This window comes from Helianthus annuus, chromosome 2 (genome assembly GCF_002127325.2).
Source record: "Helianthus annuus cultivar XRQ/B chromosome 2, HanXRQr2.0-SUNRISE, whole genome shotgun sequence".
Taxonomy (NCBI): Eukaryota; Viridiplantae; Streptophyta; class Magnoliopsida; order Asterales; family Asteraceae; genus Helianthus; species Helianthus annuus.
In genome coordinates, this window is record NC_035434.2 from 168,202,842 (window position 1) to 168,224,003 (window position 21,162).

Consider the following 21,162-nt stretch of genomic DNA (forward strand, 5'->3'; position numbering starts at 1 on the left):
TTATTAAGGTGGGGAGGATGTAACAACTCTCACTAAAAACAATAATTAGGATGATAATTATCTATTATGGAAACCCTAATTAAGACACCCAAGTGATTCTACACAATCCTTAAAATTTTCAGAACAATCGGAAACAGGATCAGGGCCCCTAAAACTCAAGGGGGGCAAACCCTAGTTTAATAATTATCTAAAATAAACGTTGCTAGCATCTGATTGGCTGAAATTTTGAATCACCCAAGCTAGTCCCGAGCCTAGGCAGCCTATGAATTAGACTGCTTAGCTTACGGACCGCAAGGGAAAGGGCTTACGGTCCGTAAGGGAGTCCCAAAAATTAGTATAAATAGCCGACCTTGGGACTTGCCTTCTGAATTGAAAACGACGTAAATTGTCCCTGTATACGTCGAGTTAGAGTTGTTACACTACAATAAAACACACACGAATCACGAGGTGCTGCCGCAATCAGGGTAATAACTCGATCGCTATTACGATTCAACGTCCGATCGATTATAACTATCCAACGATTGTCTGAGTGCTGCTCAAATTGAGCTTGTACTTTGATTATTCGTCGTGATTTCGACTTGAATATTTGAGTGTTGTTCGAATTCGGACTATGCTCTGTTATTCGTTGTGAATCCGATTGAATTATTAAGTATCGCGCTTGTTAATCGATGTGAGGGTTTGATCTCGTGAATTGACGTAACTGCTGAATTAGTTACTAACCCGTTTGTGTGCGTGCATTGTTAATTAAATTAGGTTAATCACAAGCAAATCAGTAAGGCTTAAACTCTGCTCGTAAAATCTGCAATGTGAGTCATTCTCTTTTTATCAACTGTTTTACAATACCTCAAATTATTTTCAAAATGTTATAATTACAGGGATTAAGTCGTGGTTATCTTAACCGCTGGCTAGTGGGGTATTGTGCACATTACTAATTTCTCACAGTTAGGCAATAAGCCCTAACAGGGGTTAGGCTAATAAGACCTAACAGTGACAAAACGTCACTAATTGGGTGACTGGACCCAATAGTGGTATGACCATCGTCACACGGGTGGCAAGGCCAGATATAATTAAGATACTGCCATAGTAATCGCTCTTATGCTGTAATTTATAACTATGGGTCATTTCATAAAACCTGAATGAACTCACTCAGTATTTCCCGCTGACAAAACCTTTTAAAAACACGTTTCAGGTAATTACAGTAGATTGGCGTAAGGATTGGATCCGGCACTGAAAGGACTTCAAGAAGTGGCTTATTTTATTAATTAAATCAACTTAAGAAATATTGTTTTTGGGTTTATCCCGTATTAAAAGCTACCTTTGTAAAACATGGAAATTATTCCATCTATTTAAATAAAATCCGGTGTTCCTAAACTCTGATATTTTTCCTAACTCACGGTCCTGATGAAATTTCCGCTGCAATGTTTTTCAAAAATAATCACCGGTACCACTTGACTGCTCGCAGCTTCCGACTCCGGCCAGGATGGGGTCGGGGGTCGTGACATATGCCTACACCCCGTGCATAGGTCGTGGTCATTTTCAAATGAAATGAGCCGAGGATATCCAGCACACGGTCGAATTAACCCCCAATGCTTATGTTATCAAACAAGACAGATTAAAACAGGTTATGTAAATTTATTAATCACAATCCGATTAAATGATTTCATACCCGACCAAGCGGTATTATTATAATACCGTATCCCAAGCCCGTATAAGGGAAAATAAGTTAAAAGTATTTACCTGATGCTAGCAGTATAATCCTAAAGCTTTTTTAAGGCACCTTCTATCGGAAGCTATTTAATCTGTATAGAAGGTTTATTACCTATTAGGATGCTAACGGGTCTTTAATTAAGTCAAGGACTTAGACCGGCTAGCTAGAAGGAAACCTTACGGTTCTAAACGCTAGATTAAGCGGAGACCAGAATAGAATGTGGTTTAGACCCGACAAGCTTGGATACTTGTATAATATGGGTAAACTAAACACATTCTGGAAATTGAGAATTTAATGATAAGGTTAAGCCCGTTTCGGCTATTTTACGTACTAGTTATGTAAACCGATCCGAACGCATAAACGCGTAACGGGTAACCAAATAAATTATATACAGGTCTCAATCGTTATTATGCTCAAAATATGTTAATACATCAGTAAGATGTTAACATATATGCCCAAAAAGTAATTTAAACCAAAATAAGTCCCATAAGGGCATTTTAGTAATTTTAATGCTCATAAAAGAGTTTAAATATTAAACTGAGTTTCAAGTCTGATCAAATCAGTAAAAATATGTATTTTTATAAGTTATAACAGTAGGGTATTTTATATATGTGAAATTTATCTTATATAACCAAACTATGCACCGTAGGGACATTTTGGTAATTTCACATAAGCTTTAAAGGTCAAAATAGACTTCTGAGTTTAAAAACTTTGGCTTACTGTTTTATTATATAAATTAACTTAAAACATCAGTGGGTAATAAGTTTTATATGCCAAAAATAGTTTTGACCCATACTAGGTGTTAAAAACGCTTAAAAATCGGTTTTAAGGGATATTCGGGTTAAAATAGTAGATCTGAGTTTTTGATCAGTTTATAAAGTTCAAAATACTTTATTTATCATGTAGAATCAGTAGCAAAAGGTTTGGCATTAAAAAGTTATGTAAAACTCATTTTATGCATGAAAAGGGTAAAACCGACAATTACCGAAATCAAACTATAATCCTATGTTATGCTCAGCCTAAAAATAAATAAAAATCTTCAAAAATCGCAAAATATTATTTTACATCAGTAGGTAAAAATTTTGGTAACAAAAATTGGGTTTAGATAGGCGTTATGCTAATTACGCCATTTAATTAATAAAAAGCTTTCTAATTACGCTAATGAGCATAATTCCTAATCTAGACCTCAAACTGATGTCAAATTTTCGGGACAATTCTAAATATCAGTAGCAAAGGTGTTTGTCCATTCACATTGCTAAAAATCTCAGTTGTATGTCAAAAGGGCGTTTATGGCATTTTTAAGCATAATTACGATCAAGTGCATATAATTCAAACCACTAGGCACCATGCAATATAGCTCCAGAGGGTTATACTACTAAGTAATGTGGTCCTAATGGAAGCTTAAAACATGGGAGTAATAAGCTTGAACGGGTCAGAATTGAAAGTTAAAGCAAAAGTCAAGCTTTTGCGACTTTCGGTTATAAACTGACCTTAGACTATTAATTGCCGGGTTATGACTGATAAAACATGTTTTAATATTAATTACCAAGTCATTAGAATGTTAAAATATAATTTAGAACTTCTGTTTTATTAATTTTAATCATTTTCAAACATTCTGTCCAGTTTGACTTTTTGTCAAACTACTTTGACCCAACAATTGACTAGTCAAACGAGATAATTAGGAGGTGTCCTTTTAGGGGTTAATCACCTACCTTAATATGGTTCCATAACCACTTTCAATTTGATCAGTGGCTGGTCCATATGCAATTAAAACGAAAGTCAAATCTAATTTACGATAAGTTTGACTTTTAAGTAATTAAGCTAACTAAAACGACTAAGCAAGTAATTAGAGGCTTACTAATGGTCCTAGCTGTCTTTTCTACACTTGATAATCTTCTCCTTGTCCTTGGTAAGCTCCAGAAGTTGTAGAATAGGAAAATGTTGCAAGTGTGCTTATGAACTCAAGAACTAGTCCCTTTATATACTAAATTCCATGAGCTTAGATCATTCACACCTGTTATGGGACATCCTAGGATCACCCCTGGTGTCCTAGTTGATGAAATAAACCGACATATAGCCCCTAGAGTCGATACTATTTAAGTTATGGCGGTGGAACAGCCAAAACCCGCACCTGGTAGCCATTTTCTGAGCTGGGCATTCTCAGGCGGGCCGCGTGGACCTGTGTTACTGGCAAAACAAGTTTTAAAGCTGGCAGTTTTAGTCCCTGGTCCATTTAAACCTCATATAACCTCATTTTTTTTACATATAAGGCCCTTGTAGTCAGTTTGTTGAGGCTCAAGGATGTATGAACAACCTTCGTTAGGCTCGGGTTCGTTAAATATCACTATAAAAGCAAGTTTCGTCAAGTTGACACTTATAGCCCGAAGTCTTGAAAACATGTTTAACGATCTCGAAACCACGTGAAATTTTTATCACTTATTCTTGGGAGTATATTTGAATATTTTGAAGCCTCGGTTTTGTTAAAAGGTCACTCAGAGGTCAGAATTGACATGTTGACACGTTTAACCCTTGTAGTTTTATAATCTTCCGATTATTTTCACAAACGGCTTCTTACATCCAATCAATCACTCGTTTAAGAATATATTTATCACGTATGGTCATTCAGAGGCTCAAGTTTGGCATGTTGACACTTTTAGTCCCTCTGTAGGCATAGTTTCACTGTTTGTCAACTTTAGTCCTTCAAACTGAATCTTTTACATATTCAGAGTTTAGGACACATGTCTATACACAGTTGGAAACGTTTTTACGTGGTGTTACATATTGTTAACGTTTTATTTTTCTTTTCATTTTTAACATAAAATTAAACTCATGTTTTTCAACCAAAATATCGACTTCAAATGTGATTTCAAAACAAATTGTTTAATTTGACACACAACAACTTTATTTTTCGGATTTTCTCTCTTGATTGCTATACCATGAAGAAACAAACCGATGCTAACCAAATTTCCGTTGCGTAACACGGGAGAATTTTACTAGTTATCAACGAACTTGATAATTTAAATAATAATTATTAAATAACTTAACACATATTTATTTACTTTAATTTGTAATTATAAAACAACTTTGATAGTTAATCAATTAATTTGATTTTTTAATTATCAACTAAATAATTAATTAGTTTGCTTATCTTGGAGGTCCTGAGTTCAAGTCTAGACAAAGGGGGTGTTAATACTAACTTGGTGATACTAACATACTAACCACTAATCCGGTTAGGGATATCCTAACCGTACGCCGCTAAAAAAAGTGAAACAAGAATTGGACAATAATCTCATTAGCATGATGATATATCTACTACTGTATATGGCTAAAATACCAAAATGACCTCAATATACGAACTATACAAACTCTATAAACACTTGATAATCTTTAAAATAGTGAGATCTAAGACAAAAATAGACACGAGTAGATGAAATCCTAGGAAACCAAACATAGAAGACAAAGATGATGATCATGTCGGGTATGTTTGGCATGGAGCTTTTAGAGGCTCTTAGAAGCTTCTAACTTTAAACTTTTGAGAAAAAAGCTCATACTCAATAAAATGGTTTGTTTGGTTAAAGGAGTTTGAAGCTTTTAGGTTAGGGGCTTGAAACTTTTGGTTGAACGCTCATACTAGTAGCGTTTAGAAAGAGCTACAAGCTTTTAGGGAAAAAATTGACTATTTTAACCTCTAAAGATAATAAACTTTTTAATGCACAAACTTTTAAAATTTTTAGTTATGCCCATTTTGGTAATTTTGCTACTCTGCCAAACACCAAATATATCTAAAAAGCTACAACTACTAGCTACCAGCTTCCAGCCACCAGTCACCAGCTACTTTTGCCAAACATACCCGTCATGTGGGAAACCTCTAAAATCTTCTTGGTGAAGCATCGTGAAAAGCATGGTCAACAATACAACTGAAACTTTTAAGAAGTCCCCAATATATTGATTAACACCTTAAATAAAAAGTAGATTCCGAGCTTAATCCTTTAGTCATTCAATTTTCATTTATAACCATACATGCCCCTCCATAATCACTTATCTACGACAAAACCCTTCACAATTGTATCCTAAGGCTTGAAGGGTATGGAATTGAGCTCTTAGAGGGTCCATTGTGCCACATCAACTCCGCCTCATCAATAACGCCCCCTTTAACATTGAGAGTATGGGATAAAGCTCTAACCCATCAATAGCGCCCTCTTCCTTCACACACATACATCTTGATGTTGCTCGCCACTGCAACCACAACCCTTCAATACCGCCCCCTAATGGCGCTCATAGTATGGTTAGGGAGGGAGATGTGCTATTGATTTTTTTTTGACTGAGGTGGCAGTGGCATGAAGATGGCGCCCCATACCGTGTAACCTAAGACTTCAAACACTTCATGTATGTTACATCGACTTGCAAAGCAATAACATCCCCAATCTAACTAGGGATGGCAAAAAAGCCCAAGCCCGACGGGTATACCCGAAACCCGAAACATACGGGCCGGGTATACCCGAAGCCGGGCTTAAAATTAGAAAAAAATCGGATATGGGTACGGGTATGGGATTTAGTGATACCCGCCCAATACCCGGCCCATTTACCCGAATAATACCCGAATTATAGACTTCCATATATATAAACTTAGTAAATATACTTATTACCTTCTCTATAGTCATATGTGGCTATTTATTTGGCAAGTGTTTAGTGAACATATAACTTATTTTTAAGTATGTATATTGGATATGGAAGCTATCACCCTTTATTATGTGGATGTTTTATGCAAATAGGTGGTCCCGATACAATTACTTAATTAAGTAATCGTTTTAATTTAGTTTAGTATATGTGGTCTGATTATGATATGTAAGTTATTAATCATATTTTCATTTGTTAAAGTCATTAAAATAGTAAATTATATAAACATCAAAGTAAAAATTGCACATTTGTCCTAACATGTATTTTTAAGAAATTAACGAGTATACCCGATACCCGACGGATAATTACCCGAAAAATACCCGACGGGTAACGGGCCGGGTATGGGACAAAGAATTACAACCGGGTACAGGCCTGGGATTACCAATACCCGACCCATTGCCATTCCTAAATCTAACAAAGTGTCAGGTCATCTTTGGCTACCAATTATGAGTCCTATATATGGATGCAAAGTCCAAAGACACTCGTGGGCTAAGTGAAAGAGAGAGACGACCAATGTAGTAGTCTGGTAGAGCAACCAGGTGATTTCTCACGACTAACGTATGTAGAAAAGACAAGGTTGACTATGGAAAAAGAAGAAACGTTTGTGAAAAGTTTGTAGGAGTTTTTCACATCTGTCAACCGATCAACTACAGATGCCCTAAGACTCTTTAACAAAGGAGTAACAATACACATACAACCGTAGTTATACTTAGGGATGAGATTGGTAATGTATCCGTACCGGTTTAAAATTTGAACAAAATTGGGTACCAAATACCGTACCGAATATTTTGATATGAAACTAGTATTTCGGTACGGTACCCATTTTGCTACCACTTTGTTTTTATTTTAGGTTTTAAGCACTCGTACATGTACTAAATAGGAAAAATTGGCACGAATACCAACATATTACAAGTACCAAATAGCTAAAATCGGTAAGAGTACCAATGCGATACGGTAACCAAATAGGTAAAATCAATACGAGTACCACATATACCATAATACGAAATAAAACTTAGAGTAAACTTCCGTTTTGCTCCCTGTGGTTTGGTCACTTTAACGGTTTTGCCCCAAACCTTTAAAAATAGCCATTTTACTCCCTGATGTTTTGGTTTTATTGCCAGTTTGCTCCCTGCGGGGAGCAAAATGGAAAAACAAACAATTTGGATGGAGTTAGAGGCGGGGAGCAAACTGACAAAAAAACCGAAACATCAGGGAGTAAAATGATTATTTTTAAAGGTTTGAAGCAAAACGGTTAAAGTGACCAAACCACAGGGAGCAAAACGGAAGTTTACTCTAAAACTTAAAAACTTTTAAAGTTCTGTTATATAAAATTCGGTACCAGTATAAAACCGGTTATAATTCTACTTTTTATTTTTATTTTTTTAAATAAAAAATTTGTCTCATTTAATAATCACAACGATTAACAAGCTAGGGCAATACGTGGAATCCACGGCTGCTGAAGAAAACGATATAACAAACCCACACACCACCACAACCGTCAGATCATTTAATCCAACGGCTCTAATAAAACCCTAGCCTAAACCTTCATGTTCCCCGTTTATAAACATCTTTCCAGTCTACACTCTTTCTCAACCATTTCTCTTAATCTCTCTCTCAAATCGGCGATTCAAACAGCTTTTCAAGCAGATTCGGTAACGATAAATCATTCCTTTATCTGTTTCACTGTTCGATTTTGATTCGGTTTAACTTCTGTTGTTTGGATTGCGTTTGATCGGATGTTATTTAGGGTTTTTGCTTAGTTTTTTTGTAGTTGAATCATTTTTTTGTTGAATTCGTCTGTTTTTGAAGCGATCGGATGATCGAATTAGTTTATTGTGTTGTTTTGATGTTGGAATTAGTGTGTTTGATCTGATTATCGGTGCTAGTTTTGTTTGTTTATGTTGTTTTGGTGGATTTATAGTTATATATGATGATTTATTCATGATATATGCTTGATAATCGTACGTGTTGAAGCGATAAATACAGACTGGATTGATACAGTAATAACAGTATCCTGTGCTGTTTTGATGCCAGAATCAACTGATTTTGATTTATCAATTGTTTGTAGCTATCTATGTTTATGTTGATTTGACAGATACACAGTTATATATGATGAGTTATTCATGATATATGCTTGTTGATCTTACATGCTCTTGAAGCTATTGGATGTTTTATGAATGTGATTTTGATCAGTACAGTCTGGTCCGATTTAGTTTTCTGTGCTGTTTTAATGCTAGGATCATCTGATTTTGATTTACTAATTGTTGTTAGTAGTTATGTTTGTATACACTTCTTTGAAGGATTATTGCTTGTTGATCTGACATGTTTTTTAATTTACTAATTGTTATTTGTTTTGTTTGTTTAAGCGGATTTGGTGGATATGCAGTTATATATGATTTGTTTATAAATGTGACTTTGGTAAATACAGTGTGGATTGTTGATCTAGACTGGATCGAATATAGTTGAAGCTAATGTTTATCTAGACTGGATCAAATTAGTTGACTGTTTTGATTTTTAGGTTACAATAAACTGAATTTGATATAAAAATAATTGCTACTTGTTTTGTTTATGTGGATTTGGTAGATGTACAATTATGTATGATGATTTAATCATGGTATATGCTTGTTGATTTTACATGCTTTCCAAGCTGTTGAGGATTTATACATGTAGTGAATTTTAATCAGACTGTATCAAGTAGCTGTGTGTGCTGTTTTGATGATAGAATAAAGTGATTTTGATTTGAGAAGTGTTTATAATTATTGTTGTCTATGCGAATTTGATAGATATACAGTTATATATTAGGATTTTTTCGTGTTTGTGAAGTGGTCTGATGATTTTTAAACAGCCTGGATCAAATTAGCTGCCTGTGCTGTTTTAAGTAGTTGTTTCTTGTTTTGTTTTTTATGTGTCGATAAATACATGATTTAGTTTTACTGGTCTGTATTTTTATTATAATTTCAATTAATAGATCAGATAAAGAGGTCACATACTCTCTGAAAATTTGTTACAGTTGCATGTTTTTTGGATCCAACATTAAGTTACTGTTACTCTGTTAGTTTATAAAATTAATCATAATCATAATTAAATCGTAACGTCTACTATGCTTCGTGTGAAATATGGTTTCAATCTGTCATACTTATTTTAATTCAAACTGTTGTGGCAGATTGTTTGATTTCTCAAAATGGGTAAAGAAAAGATCCACATCAGCATCGTCGTCATTGGACATGTCGACTCCGGCAAGTCAACTACTACCGGACACTTGATCTACAAGCTTGGAGGAATCGACAAGAGAGTTATCGAGAGGTTCGAGAAAGAAGCCGCTGAAATGAACAAAAGGTCATTCAAGTACGCCTGGGTTCTTGACAAACTCAAAGCCGAACGAGAACGTGGAATCACAATCGATATCGCATTGTGGAAGTTTGAGACCACCAAGTACTACTGTACCGTTATTGATGCTCCTGGACATCGTGATTTCATCAAGAACATGATTACTGGTACTTCTCAGGCTGATTGTGCGGTTCTGATTATCGACTCTACCACTGGTGGGTTTGAAGCTGGTATTTCGAAAGACGGTCAGACCCGTGAACACGCTCTACTTGCTTTCACTCTTGGTGTCAAGCAAATGATCTGCTGTTGTAACAAGGTGATTTTTTGTTACCGTTTTTAATCAGAATTTCAATTAAGATCTTGGTGTACAATACGTCTTTTACTAACCGAACTGGTTTTTATGTTGTAAGCAACCTGTTTTTTTCAAACTTGCTCGTTTTAAAACCGGTTTTTAAGGATTAAACCCCATACTGGTTTAACCGGTTTTTTACAACCGGTTTGGTTTATAACCCGGTTTCCAAATATGGGTATACAAATCAGACTAAAAACCGCCGGGTTGAATCGGGTTGAAATCGTTTTTTGAAAACCTTTTTTAAGCCGGTCCGGTTTGATTTTCTGTTGTTTAAACCCGGTCGTGAACTGTTGAAATGAAGACAAATATTTTTTGTTCTTTCTGTGTGATTTAACAAAAAATATCAACGGGTAATAACAATGGGCTGTGTTTATTCTGCTAATTTTTATTGTTTTTAAATAAATTTGTGTAGATGGATGCAACAACTCCTAAGTACTCGAAGGCAAGATACGATGAAATCGTGAAGGAAGTTTCTTCTTACTTGAAAAAGGTCGGTTACAACCCCGACAAAATCCCGTTCGTTCCAATCTCCGGTTTCGAGGGTGACAACATGATTGAGAGGTCGACAAACCTCGACTGGTACAAGGGCCCAACTCTTCTCGAAGCTCTTGACCAGATCAACGAGCCAAAACGGCCATCAGACAAACCCCTTCGTCTACCACTTCAGGACGTGTACAAGATCGGAGGTATTGGAACTGTGCCTGTCGGACGTGTTGAAACCGGTGTGATCAAGCCCGGTATGGTTGTCACCTTCGGTCCATCTGGGTTGACCACTGAAGTCAAGTCTGTCGAGATGCACCATGAAGCGCTACAAGAAGCTCTCCCCGGTGACAACGTTGGGTTCAACGTCAAGAACGTTGCGGTTAAGGATCTGAAACGTGGGTATGTCGCATCCAACTCCAAGGACGACCCCGCTAAGGGCGCCGCCAGTTTCACCTCACAAGTCATCATCATGAACCACCCTGGTCAGATCGGAAACGGTTACGCTCCAGTTCTCGATTGCCACACTTCCCACATTGCCGTCAAGTTCTCCGAGCTGTTGACCAAGATTGACCGACGGTCCGGTAAAGAACTCGAGAAAGAGCCCAAGTTTTTGAAGAACGGAGATGCGGGTATGGTTAAGATGCTTCCAACCAAGCCGATGGTGGTCGAGACTTTCGCCGAGTACCCGCCTCTCGGTAGGTTTGCGGTTCGTGACATGAGGCAGACGGTTGCGGTGGGTGTGATCAAGAGTGTTGATAAGAAGGACCCGACTGGTGCTAAGGTGACCAAGGCTGCAGCCAAGAAGGGTGCCAAGTGAAGGTGTTGGACTGATGAAGAAGTTATTTTATTGGTGTTTTTGAACAATTTTAATTATTATGTTTATTTTGGTGTTTGGTGTTGTGGCTTGCATTGCTGTACTCTAGCCTCACTTGTGAGGATGTGTGGAGGTATTGAGCAACTTGTTGCTTGATGATAGTGGTGCAAGTTTACAGAAAGCCAGATTTTGACTTATTATTGTGGTACAAGTTTTATGTTTTTTATGGTGTCAAGTATTTGAACCTCTTTATATTTATCGAAATATGGTTATTTTATATTTACTGAACTTAAAATTATCAACGACAATTTAAAATTACATGAACGTCCCTTGTGGTTTGATAGGTTGTTACTCGTATGTTACCTACATTGAATTAAGTGTGTTAAATGACAAAAATACCTTTATCCTAATCTATACTATATAATAAAAGAAACCACTTTAAGGACACTTGTCATTATATTAGGCCATCTCTTATAGATAATTATTATTTGAGTTTTTTTTCCATTATGGTGTGGGTGGAAAAAGTATTTACCATAATGGTGTTGATACAAAAGTATTTACCAAAATAGTGTTTTTAAAGGTTTTTGCTTCTATTTTCATTGGACAACTTCAATTTATTAAATATTTTTAATTAATCTTTTCAATAGATCTTCTACTATGGAAAAAAACTTCTTTTAAAAATAACTTATATATGGATATTTAATATTTCCTTTGTCTTATATTTTTTTTATAAATAACATAATAAAATATAAATTTATAAAACCAACCACATTAGTTAAAGGATATCTTCTATTTGAATCTTATTATATTGGTTTAAAAGTTAAAACACAATATATAGATAAATCATGTAAAAATATTTGACAGACAACATAAATAAACAAATAAAAAAAATATACGATTTAACTTGTAAATAAAAGATGAATACTTTTCTAGTAGAAGCTGAATAAATAAATAAAAAATATATACGATTTAACTGGTGATTAAAAAATAAACACTTTTCTAGTAGAAGCTTTTATTTATTTTTTAATAAAAACCAAATTTGCGAATTTAACTACCATGAAAGAGTTTGGTTCAAATTTAATCCTTGCATCATTGGTTAATAAAATAAATAAAATAATATTTTTTGTATTTAATACAACTTTAAGAAGGTATAAATATAATTATAGAATCACCTGTTAATTGAAATTTTTTAAAACGATACAGAAATTTTAGAATAACTAGTATTTTTTATGTGTACACATATTTGTAAAACAAGTTTCTATGAAATGTTTTCTGAAGTTAAAGGAAATATAAAATGATTGTATATAAGTTTGAATGAATTTTAAAATAAGTTTTTTTTTTTTTTTTTTTTTCAAATGTAGATCAATCTATTAAAAAGAGAGTTATTTTAAGATTAAAAAAATAAAGGTTAGAGATTACATAAAATGATTTAATCCATAAATGTTTAATAAATTGAAGTTGTCCAATGAAAATAGGAGTGAGAAACAAATCAACATTCAAAAACACCATTTTGGTAAATAATTTTGTAGCAACACTATTATGGTAAATACTTTTTCCACCCACACTATAATGGGAAAAAACTCTTATTATTTTAGTTTAATTTCTTCTAATTAATTATAAATAACCCTCCTACTAAATATTATTTAATTTAATAATATATATTATATAAAATGTTAACGGAATAAAAAAAAATAAGATAACATCACATGTATTCAAATATAGGATCACAACTTGAATGACCATACATGTAATCGATTATTTTTTTCACTTTCTTTTAAATTAATGAAGGAACACTTTACTTATTATTGACCATCTACTTAATTGTAAATATTTTTTATTATTTAATATAAATTATAGATAATTATTATTAAATTTAATATATGTTTCAAGCATTTAAGAAATAACGGATAAAGTTCCATAGAATATCTTATTATTTATTTATATTAATTACTAGGTTAAAAATTATATCTTAATAATTGAAACAAATATCGAGCATTTTCATAACGAGAGTGGAGGGAACGATTTTCTTGCTTAACAAATTAGGGGCCAAAAGGGTTAGAAAAAAAGACGTTAGGGGCTCAGATGTTAAAAAATTCTTTTTTGGGTTAAAAGAGTAAAAGTGCTATAACCACAGAGGTCAAAATCGCAATTTAAAATGCAAGAAGAATAATAACTACATTTATCATATACTAATGAATTTATCCAAACCATTAATTTAAGATGCAACTCACGTCCAGATATTTAAATTATAAAGTTATATATAATTACCAATATTTATACTTATCTAATTAATTTAAGTATTATTTCGTAGTTATAAGTTTATCTAATTGGCTAATTGCTATATGTCTAATCTCGACATTTCAATAATTTTTAAGAAGTAATAAATTAAGACCACTGTTATTTAACTAAAACTTAGGTTATTAAATGTATGTTCACATGAATTTTAAAACTGATGAGAAAGTAGATACATTTGTCTTCTAATCGATGGTTCAAATACTTTCATATTTATGATCACAAGTTTTGATCATACATGGCACAGAATTTTGTTCGGATATCAGAAAAGCGTCTTAAAATATTGTTTTTTAATTATTAAATCTCCATTATTAACTATTTGATTTTTATTTACTTAACCCGTATAATACACGGGGTTATAACCTAGTAAAACAATAATTAAAACATTAAAATATATTAAGTAGACCCCAACCCAACCCATCTTCTTCATCCTGTCGCCAATACACTTCTCCGACGTCAAACTCCTTAACAAACTCGTCACCGACGTTCATCGGTTACTCTACATCCGATCGGTGAAACAACAATACATAGAAGGGGCTTTGTGTTAAAACGAAATCGGTGGAACGAGTGATAGTTTTGGGACCTAATTGTTAATAGAGTAATGACACCATAGAACTGCTAAGCAATATTTTATAATAGATGTTATTTCAAAGATCCATGTATTTCCTAGCCCAAAGTTGTTAATAGAGTTTGTACAAAAAGAGGGTCTCCACTTTAAGTTTCCATGTGAAGTTGGGTATAATTCAGAATTTATGGTCGTTAGTCTGCATACTTCTTTGGTTTCTACTTGGAAAGCCTTTTGTTGAGGAGACATAACTTTTTGTGTAATTATATACTTAAATTGGTCAATGGCAATGTGGTCGCCCAAACAGTGATGCTCCTCAGAGCAGGGATAGCGCCGAAACACCCGCCACCACCAACGTCGCCATCTCCACCACCGACACCACCCACACCCACCTCTGCCAACATGCACACATGCACAACTGTCGCAGCCAACACCACAGCACCATCACCACCTTCGCCTCCGCTAACACAACCACCACAGCCTGACATCACTATAGAAAAGCATTGGTGGTGAACCCATTTTAGCACTTTATTCTTTCTATAACGGTTCATTTGAACCAACACTTATTTTAATTAAAACCCGTTTTGACCCAAACCAAAATGATGCTTATTTAAAATAAGCGTTTTGACCCGAACCCTAAATTGGGGGGGGGGGGGGAGATAGTGCACGGTCCTCCCAACCGCCGGAGTGATCTCACTCTGGGAGCCGCTACCCAACCAAGCTAGCTCCGCAGTGGCTTCCCCATGCCGAGTTCTTACCCTGGGCGACATATGCCACTCCCAAGACTCGAACCCGGTACCTCTAGGAAGAGGTGGCCCGAACCCTAAATTTCTCACAACATGTTTCGACTCGATCTCAGTTTGACCCGAACCCGTTTTGACCCGTTAACCAACCCTACCCACCCGTTTTGCCAACTTTCCCTGAATAAACACAAATACATTACCACTCCGTAACAATATGCAAAACCAACGTATACGATATTCTAAACTTATACCGGCCTTAACTTGTTATAGATAAGGAACTCGCTCGAAAATACCCTAAATCGTTCTTTCTAAAGTCTAAACCTCATAAAAGCATTATACTTTGTACACAACCACTAAAAAAGAATCCGTAAACTAAAAATAACAGACCACTTAACGGCCTTTTACCTTTTACCTTTTTACCTTTTTACCCTCTCCCTTCCATGTAAAAAACAGCCAAGAATGATTTCCCGCGCTGTGCATGAAAGATCATCAGGCCTCATTATCACTTCATCGCAACGGCTCTCGGTGCAGCCTGGTTCGACTGCATGCCGGTCCACTGCTGCCCTAACGAACCACCCTCTCCTACCCCTATGTCCGAAGAGTGCAACTGATACGAATTGACCATACCGCCCCTTGTTTCTTGGTTGTCATGCCGGTGACCGTTACAAGAGTTGACTATCCCGCCCCTTGTTTCTTGGTGGGTGTTTAAACTCTCGGTGGACTCCGAGTGGGCCCGCTTCATACCTGATGAACTCGATGACGTTGCGTTTTTTTCATCGCTTGCGTTCTTTAACGCTTCGGCTTCGGTTTTCTTGGCGAAACGACCACCGGAACTTCGCACTCTTCTCATGGCGTGTTGATGGCGGGATTCATGAAGATAAGGCTAAAATGTAAATCATTAAAAAACATAAATATTTTCCTTTTTTTATTAGAGTAAAATGCCAGGGGTTTGGCCAGTTTTGCGACTTTTGTCCAAAGGTTTATTTTTCCACATCTAGATCCAAAAGGTTTAAAATCTTGCCATTTTCATCCGCCTCGTCAACTCCATCCATTTTTCTCTATTAAATCAGGGGTATTTCCGTCTTTTTTGTTAACTTAAAAGGCAATTCGGTCTTTTTCACTTTATGTACAAGCATTTTGCATAATGTACAACTACAGTACAAGTATTCAAAATACCCTTAATGGAGAAAAAAAACGAAAATACCCCCGACTTAACGGAGAAAAATGGATGGAGTTAACGAGCCGGATAAAAATGGCAAGATTTCAAACCTTTTGGATCCAGATGCGGAAAAACAAACATTTGGACGGAAGTCGCAAAACTCACCAAACCTCATGGACGAAAATGACATTTTACTCCTTTTATTATTATTATCGGTGGTTGTCGAAAAGTTGAGTGTAATTTTATTGTATGTCAAACCTTTCTGTCTTTTATAAGTTTCTTTTCAAGCTCTGCTTTCGCGCGGGACTGTCTTCGCCTCAAGATCGCGTGATATTGTTTGGCATTCACGTATACGGGTTCTTGTGCCATTTCGAGAGGCAACGGCATCCGTACTTGGTGCATATCGAGAAACTGAGGATGAACCTTCCATAACAAAATCATTAACAAGTAAAACCAGTTGCACCGACACACCATTGGTTCATTTAAAAAAAATGCTATTATTATTTCAAGAGTGAATTTCAAGAATTGTCCTTTATCTTTATACCAATTTTCAGGCACTGTCCTTTATGTTCAAAATTGATGAGTTTTGTCCTTTATATTTTCATATCATACACATTTTGTCCTTTAAGCCTAACCTAGTTAGTTTTTTCAGTTAAATCTGGTCGTATGCTTGCAAATGAGGGCATTTTTGTCAATTCAAAGGTAAGTTCAACAACAGATTTACAGCTCAAAGCTTCTGCAACCTTTGAATTGACAAAAATGCCCTCATGTGAAAAGCACATGACCAAATTTCACTGAAAACACTAACTGAGTAAGGCCTAAAGGACAAAACGTGTATGATATGAAAACATAAAGGACAAAACTCGTCAATTTTAAACATAAAGGACAACGCCTGGAAATATGTATAAAGATAAAGGAGAATCCTTGAAATTCACTCTTATTTCAATAATAATAATATGATTTAATAGTTGATATGGATTAATGTTTATGAAGATATTTTAATATAAAAAATATTACCAAATGCTGACCGTACGCTGCCATCATCCCACCGTAATATGGATCATAATAAGGATTTGGTGCACAAGCCTGTAGATGATTACAAAACTACAAATGTTACTATCAAAATCCAAATCTTTTTTTTTTTTTTTTTTTTTTAATAACAACTGGTTAAGAACGTTTTATGCGTTTAAAAATATCTTGAACGACTTTCAACCCGTTAAGTTTTTTAGTCAAATCTTTTAGCTCAACCCACTTGTCGTGAGACAAAACAAAATCCGTTCGACCTCTACTATGAACCCGATACAACGGGGAATATAAAGTTATAAAGTTATAAACTCGATGAAGCTTACAACTGAGTGGCCGACATGTTCAGGTTGTGGGCCCGGTGCAAGGGTTTCTTCAGTCCTAGGAAGTATGTTTGGCGTCCCGTGTTGGAAATTCTGTTGTCCATTGCTATCTGAACTCAAAAGTGAACCTCATCATCAGTAATATATACATACAAACATACATACATACATATATATAATGACTTAATTTAACATATACAAAGAGAGTTTTACGTGCTTATATAAGAGAGTTTTACGTGCTTATTTTTATGTAAGTGTCGGTATAAATTTAAGTTGATTTACGTTTCGACGTAACTTTTTTTTTTTTAAATGAGCAGGCTCAGATATTATAAGTTTTTGTACATACTTTTATGTACGTGTTTAATGATACGTTTTCATTAGATGATATAAATTTGAATTACTTTACGTTTGGTCGTCACCGCACCGCACTTATTTTCAAGTTGGTTAACGTTTCGATGTAAAATTCTTTCGCAAATAAGTTGGGTCAAATATTAAACGTTTTAGTGTTTATTTTTATATACGTTTTCAGTTGGTTAATGTTTTGACATAAATTTCGCTCGGAGACCAGTCGGGTCAAATATATTACGTTTTGATTAGACGATATAAATTTGAGTTACTTGATCTTCTGACGCCGCAACAACGTGCGGGAAATTTACTAGTTATGTACAAAAGGCACCAACTTGCATTATATTTTAACAATTTTAGCAACCAACTAGCCCTTCATTATATGATTGTGGCACCTGTTTAACTGGTAGCAGGTCACTCTTTTGCTGATTATTCAAACAATACTGGCTTAACAACTTATTTGTCGTTCCACGTTGCATTAACATGACATTTAATAATTATTTTTAATTAAAAAAATTGTAAAAAAACATTGTTTTTCAAACCTGTGCGGCTGGCATCGCATCAACCAGCAACTTACAGGAAAATCAATTTTGAGGATGTTAATCTTGTTGAAAACTTTTATATTCGATGAAAAAAGGCGCATAATCTTATCATAAGATAAGACCTTACATTAGGCTGGTTATAAAATTGATAATATAGTGTAGGTTGGTTTAAGTTTTGCGCCTATTTTTGAACAGTGGCGAAGCTTGAATTTTTTTACGCCCGGGGGGGGGGGGGGGGGGGTTGTGCCGAAAACGTATATACCCAAAAATTTCTATACGAAAACTACATTCATATATAACACTACTGGCCGAAAAGTTCGGGGGGTCGGGCGCCCCTCCCGGCCCCTTCAAAGCATCGCCCCTGTTTTTGAAGCCGGTTAGTACATTTAGTCCTCAACTTTTGCCAAAAGTACATGGATGGTCCCTGTGGTTTGCACTTAGTAACGCATTTAGTCTCCAACTTGGACCTGCTAAAACCTTTAGGTTTGTTTGCTGGGGACTAAATGCGTTACAAAGTGCACACCACAGGGTCCATTTGTGTACTTTTAGAAAGCTAGGGACGAAATCCAAAATTTTGAAAAACCAACTATCCGTGTATTTTACTCTTGGTTAGTAACAAAAATGATGTAATATAAGCTAATTAGATGGTTTACAGTCGCTTAACATGTACGAGAGAGTTTGATCGTAAAGTTGGAACGTCATAAACATGACGCGCTAGTTTGATAGATTATCATAGTAATTTGAAAGAACCTGAAGCGAAATATGGCAAATTATGTGTTTCTTTGCGGACATCACCTTCATCCTCGCTCGCAACGTCATCGGACTGTGAATCTCTGTCTAAAGATTGTTCTTGTGAAGACGAATCAGCTGAATTTGCCCGCTGCATCGTAGAAGTGGACATGACGCTGATGCAACGTGTGCCGCAAGGCGTACCTGTTACGGACGATGCGATTGTCAGCTTTAAAATCGTTTTGACCTTTTTCACAAGCTCAAAACACAAATTCAAATAACTGATGATATATGCAATATATATAATAACACCAATAATCTCTTTCCCGATAATTAAATATGGTACATAAAATATGTTCCTCAATTTGAACACTGAACACATAGGGGTGGCAATCATGATCCATCTTTCGAGGCTATGCAGTTAATATCGGTGATATATCGGTCCCCTAGTAAAATATCAGTACCGATATTATTGGCAATATTGACCGATATTTGACTAATATAACCGATATTTGACCGATATGTCACTGAATTATTAGTGTTAAATTGCTATATATATAAATTCTGCACTATATTAAAATTACCAATGTCTCACCGAGATAACCTATATATCAAATACCGATCCTTAACCAACTGGGGTAGCCCAGTTGGCCACCGACACCCACCTCTTCCCAGAGGTACCGGGTTCGAGTCTTGGGAGTGGCATATGTCGCCCAGGGTAAGAACTCGGCAAGAGGAATTCACCGCGGAGCTAGCTTGGTCGGGTAGCGGCTCCCGGGGTGGGATCACTCCGGCGGTTGGGAGGACCGTGCACTATCCCCCCCCCCCCCCCCCCCAAATACCAATCCTTGACCGATATCCGATATTTTACCGCATTAACTGCATAGTTTCGAGTAATGGGTTGATTTAGGGAAAAAGAAATATATTTGAACGAGTTCATTTGGGTCGACTCAAGTATATAACAAGTCAAATTCGGTAAATTATTTTCTTCTAAAATCGCTCATTTCAACTCTAGTCCATTTTAGTTGAACCCTTTTCGGCAAGCAGGTAAATTAATTTTAATATATTTTTTTTTCTAAAATCGCTCATTTCAACTCTAGTCCATTTTAGCCGAACCCTTTTCACCGAACAAAGCCAATATTTTTTTAAAGCCACCGGTTTCGACTCAATCTCATTTTGCTCGGAACTCGTATTAACCATCACCCGACCCGGAACTCGTATTAACCATCACCCGACCCGACGTTTACGGTTTAACCATACTTAAAAACAAATCATGCACGGATGCACCCAATTGTACCAAACACAATCAATCACACGGATGAACTGTACCACCCTATATGGATAATTAGTACACCATAATTTACAACCACATGTCAGATGCACAAAACCCAATAATCCCAAGTACAAACACATCTAAAATTAAGGATACAACAAAAACAAAAAAAGAATCAATTTTTATATATAAAAAAAACATTATTTCCCAAAAATAATAATTACCACAAATCTTGAAACTTCCAAATTAAAACCCAAAATTCAAATCAACCAATTCTTATATATATATATATATATATAAACATTATTTCCCAAAAATAATAATTATCACAAATCTTGAAACTTCCATTTTTTTTTTCCAAAATTCAAATCAACCCATTCTTTAATAACTCAAAACTAATCAACAACATGGAAAAAACATAAAATTAATACAAAAAGGAACAAACCCAACATGCATAAACAATTAAATATTAAACAATTATTAAAGAGTAAATTATTAAAGAACAAATTATTAAAGAGAATTGAGAAGAATGAATATTATTACCGGCAGAGGTATTGAAAAGAGACCCAAGAAAGGGGGCACACCGGCAAAGGAATTGGAGAGAATTGAGGTGAAATTGGTTGGAAATTAGAGTGAGAATTTGTTGGGGGTTTATGATGATATGATATGATATATGTATAATATAATCTATATATCTATATATCTATCCTTGTTGTCTATTTCGAAAATGGACTTGACTCCCTCAACCTCTCACATCTTTTTATACATCGACGCGTGTACATTTGTGACACATCATTACATCTAGAA

General features: G+C 35.3%; 2 protein-coding genes across 5 annotated transcripts; one reads left to right on the forward strand and one right to left on the reverse strand.

Annotated features, from left to right (window-relative positions):
* The first annotated feature begins 7,885 nt into the window (after nt 1-7,885).
* Nucleotides 7,886-11,640, forward strand: LOC110927094 (elongation factor 1-alpha). The gene is made up of 3 exons (XM_022170696.2): nt 7,886-8,037; nt 9,549-10,028; nt 10,477-11,640. The coding sequence occupies exons 2-3, from the start codon at nt 9,567-9,569 to the stop codon at nt 11,362-11,364; spliced, it is 1,350 nt and encodes a 449-aa protein (XP_022026388.1). The 5' UTR covers nt 7,886-8,037; nt 9,549-9,566; the 3' UTR covers nt 11,365-11,640.
* A 3,551-nt stretch (nt 11,641-15,191) lies between these two features.
* LOC110927095 (nuclear transcription factor Y subunit A-1) lies at nt 15,192-21,053 on the reverse strand. 4 transcript variants are annotated; one of them, XM_035985544.1, is made up of 6 exons: nt 20,899-21,053; nt 19,149-19,286; nt 17,470-17,576; nt 17,138-17,206; nt 16,379-16,531; nt 15,192-15,844 (listed from the first exon to the last, which is right to left on the reverse strand). In XM_035985544.1, exons 2-6 carry the CDS (start codon nt 19,252-19,254, stop codon nt 15,464-15,466), a joined length of 816 nt encoding a protein of 271 aa, XP_035841437.1. In that variant the 5' UTR covers nt 19,255-19,286; nt 20,899-21,053; the 3' UTR covers nt 15,192-15,463. The 4 variants fall into 4 exon arrangements, with proteins under 4 accessions (XP_035841437.1, XP_022026390.1, XP_022026389.1 ...); XM_022170698.2 differs by having other exon boundaries at nt 19,104-19,286; XM_022170697.2 differs by having other exon boundaries at nt 16,379-16,543; nt 19,104-19,286.
* Nucleotides 21,054-21,162: the final 109 nt, after the last annotated feature.

Bases quoted from the DNA above. Each gene is read 5' to 3' on its own strand.
- LOC110927094 (XM_022170696.2), top strand. From the start codon at position 9,567: ATGGGTAAAGAAAAGATCCACATCAGCATCGTCGTCATTGGACATGTC. The intron at 10,029-10,476 runs GTGATTTTTTGT...AAATTTGTGTAG, and splicing joins TGATCTGCTGTTGTAACAAG to ATGGATGCAACAACTCCTAA.
- LOC110927095 (XM_022170697.2), bottom strand. From the start codon at position 19,254: ATGTCCACTTCTACGATGCAGCGGGCAAATTCAGCTGATTCGTCTTCA. The intron at 17,207-17,469 runs GTAAGCTTCATC...AATCATCTACAG, and splicing joins AACATGTCGGCCACTCAGTT to GCTTGTGCACCAAATCCTTA. The intron at 16,544-17,137 runs GTAATATTTTTT...TTGTTATGGAAG, and splicing joins CAGCGTACGGTCAGCATTTG to GTTCATCCTCAGTTTCTCGA.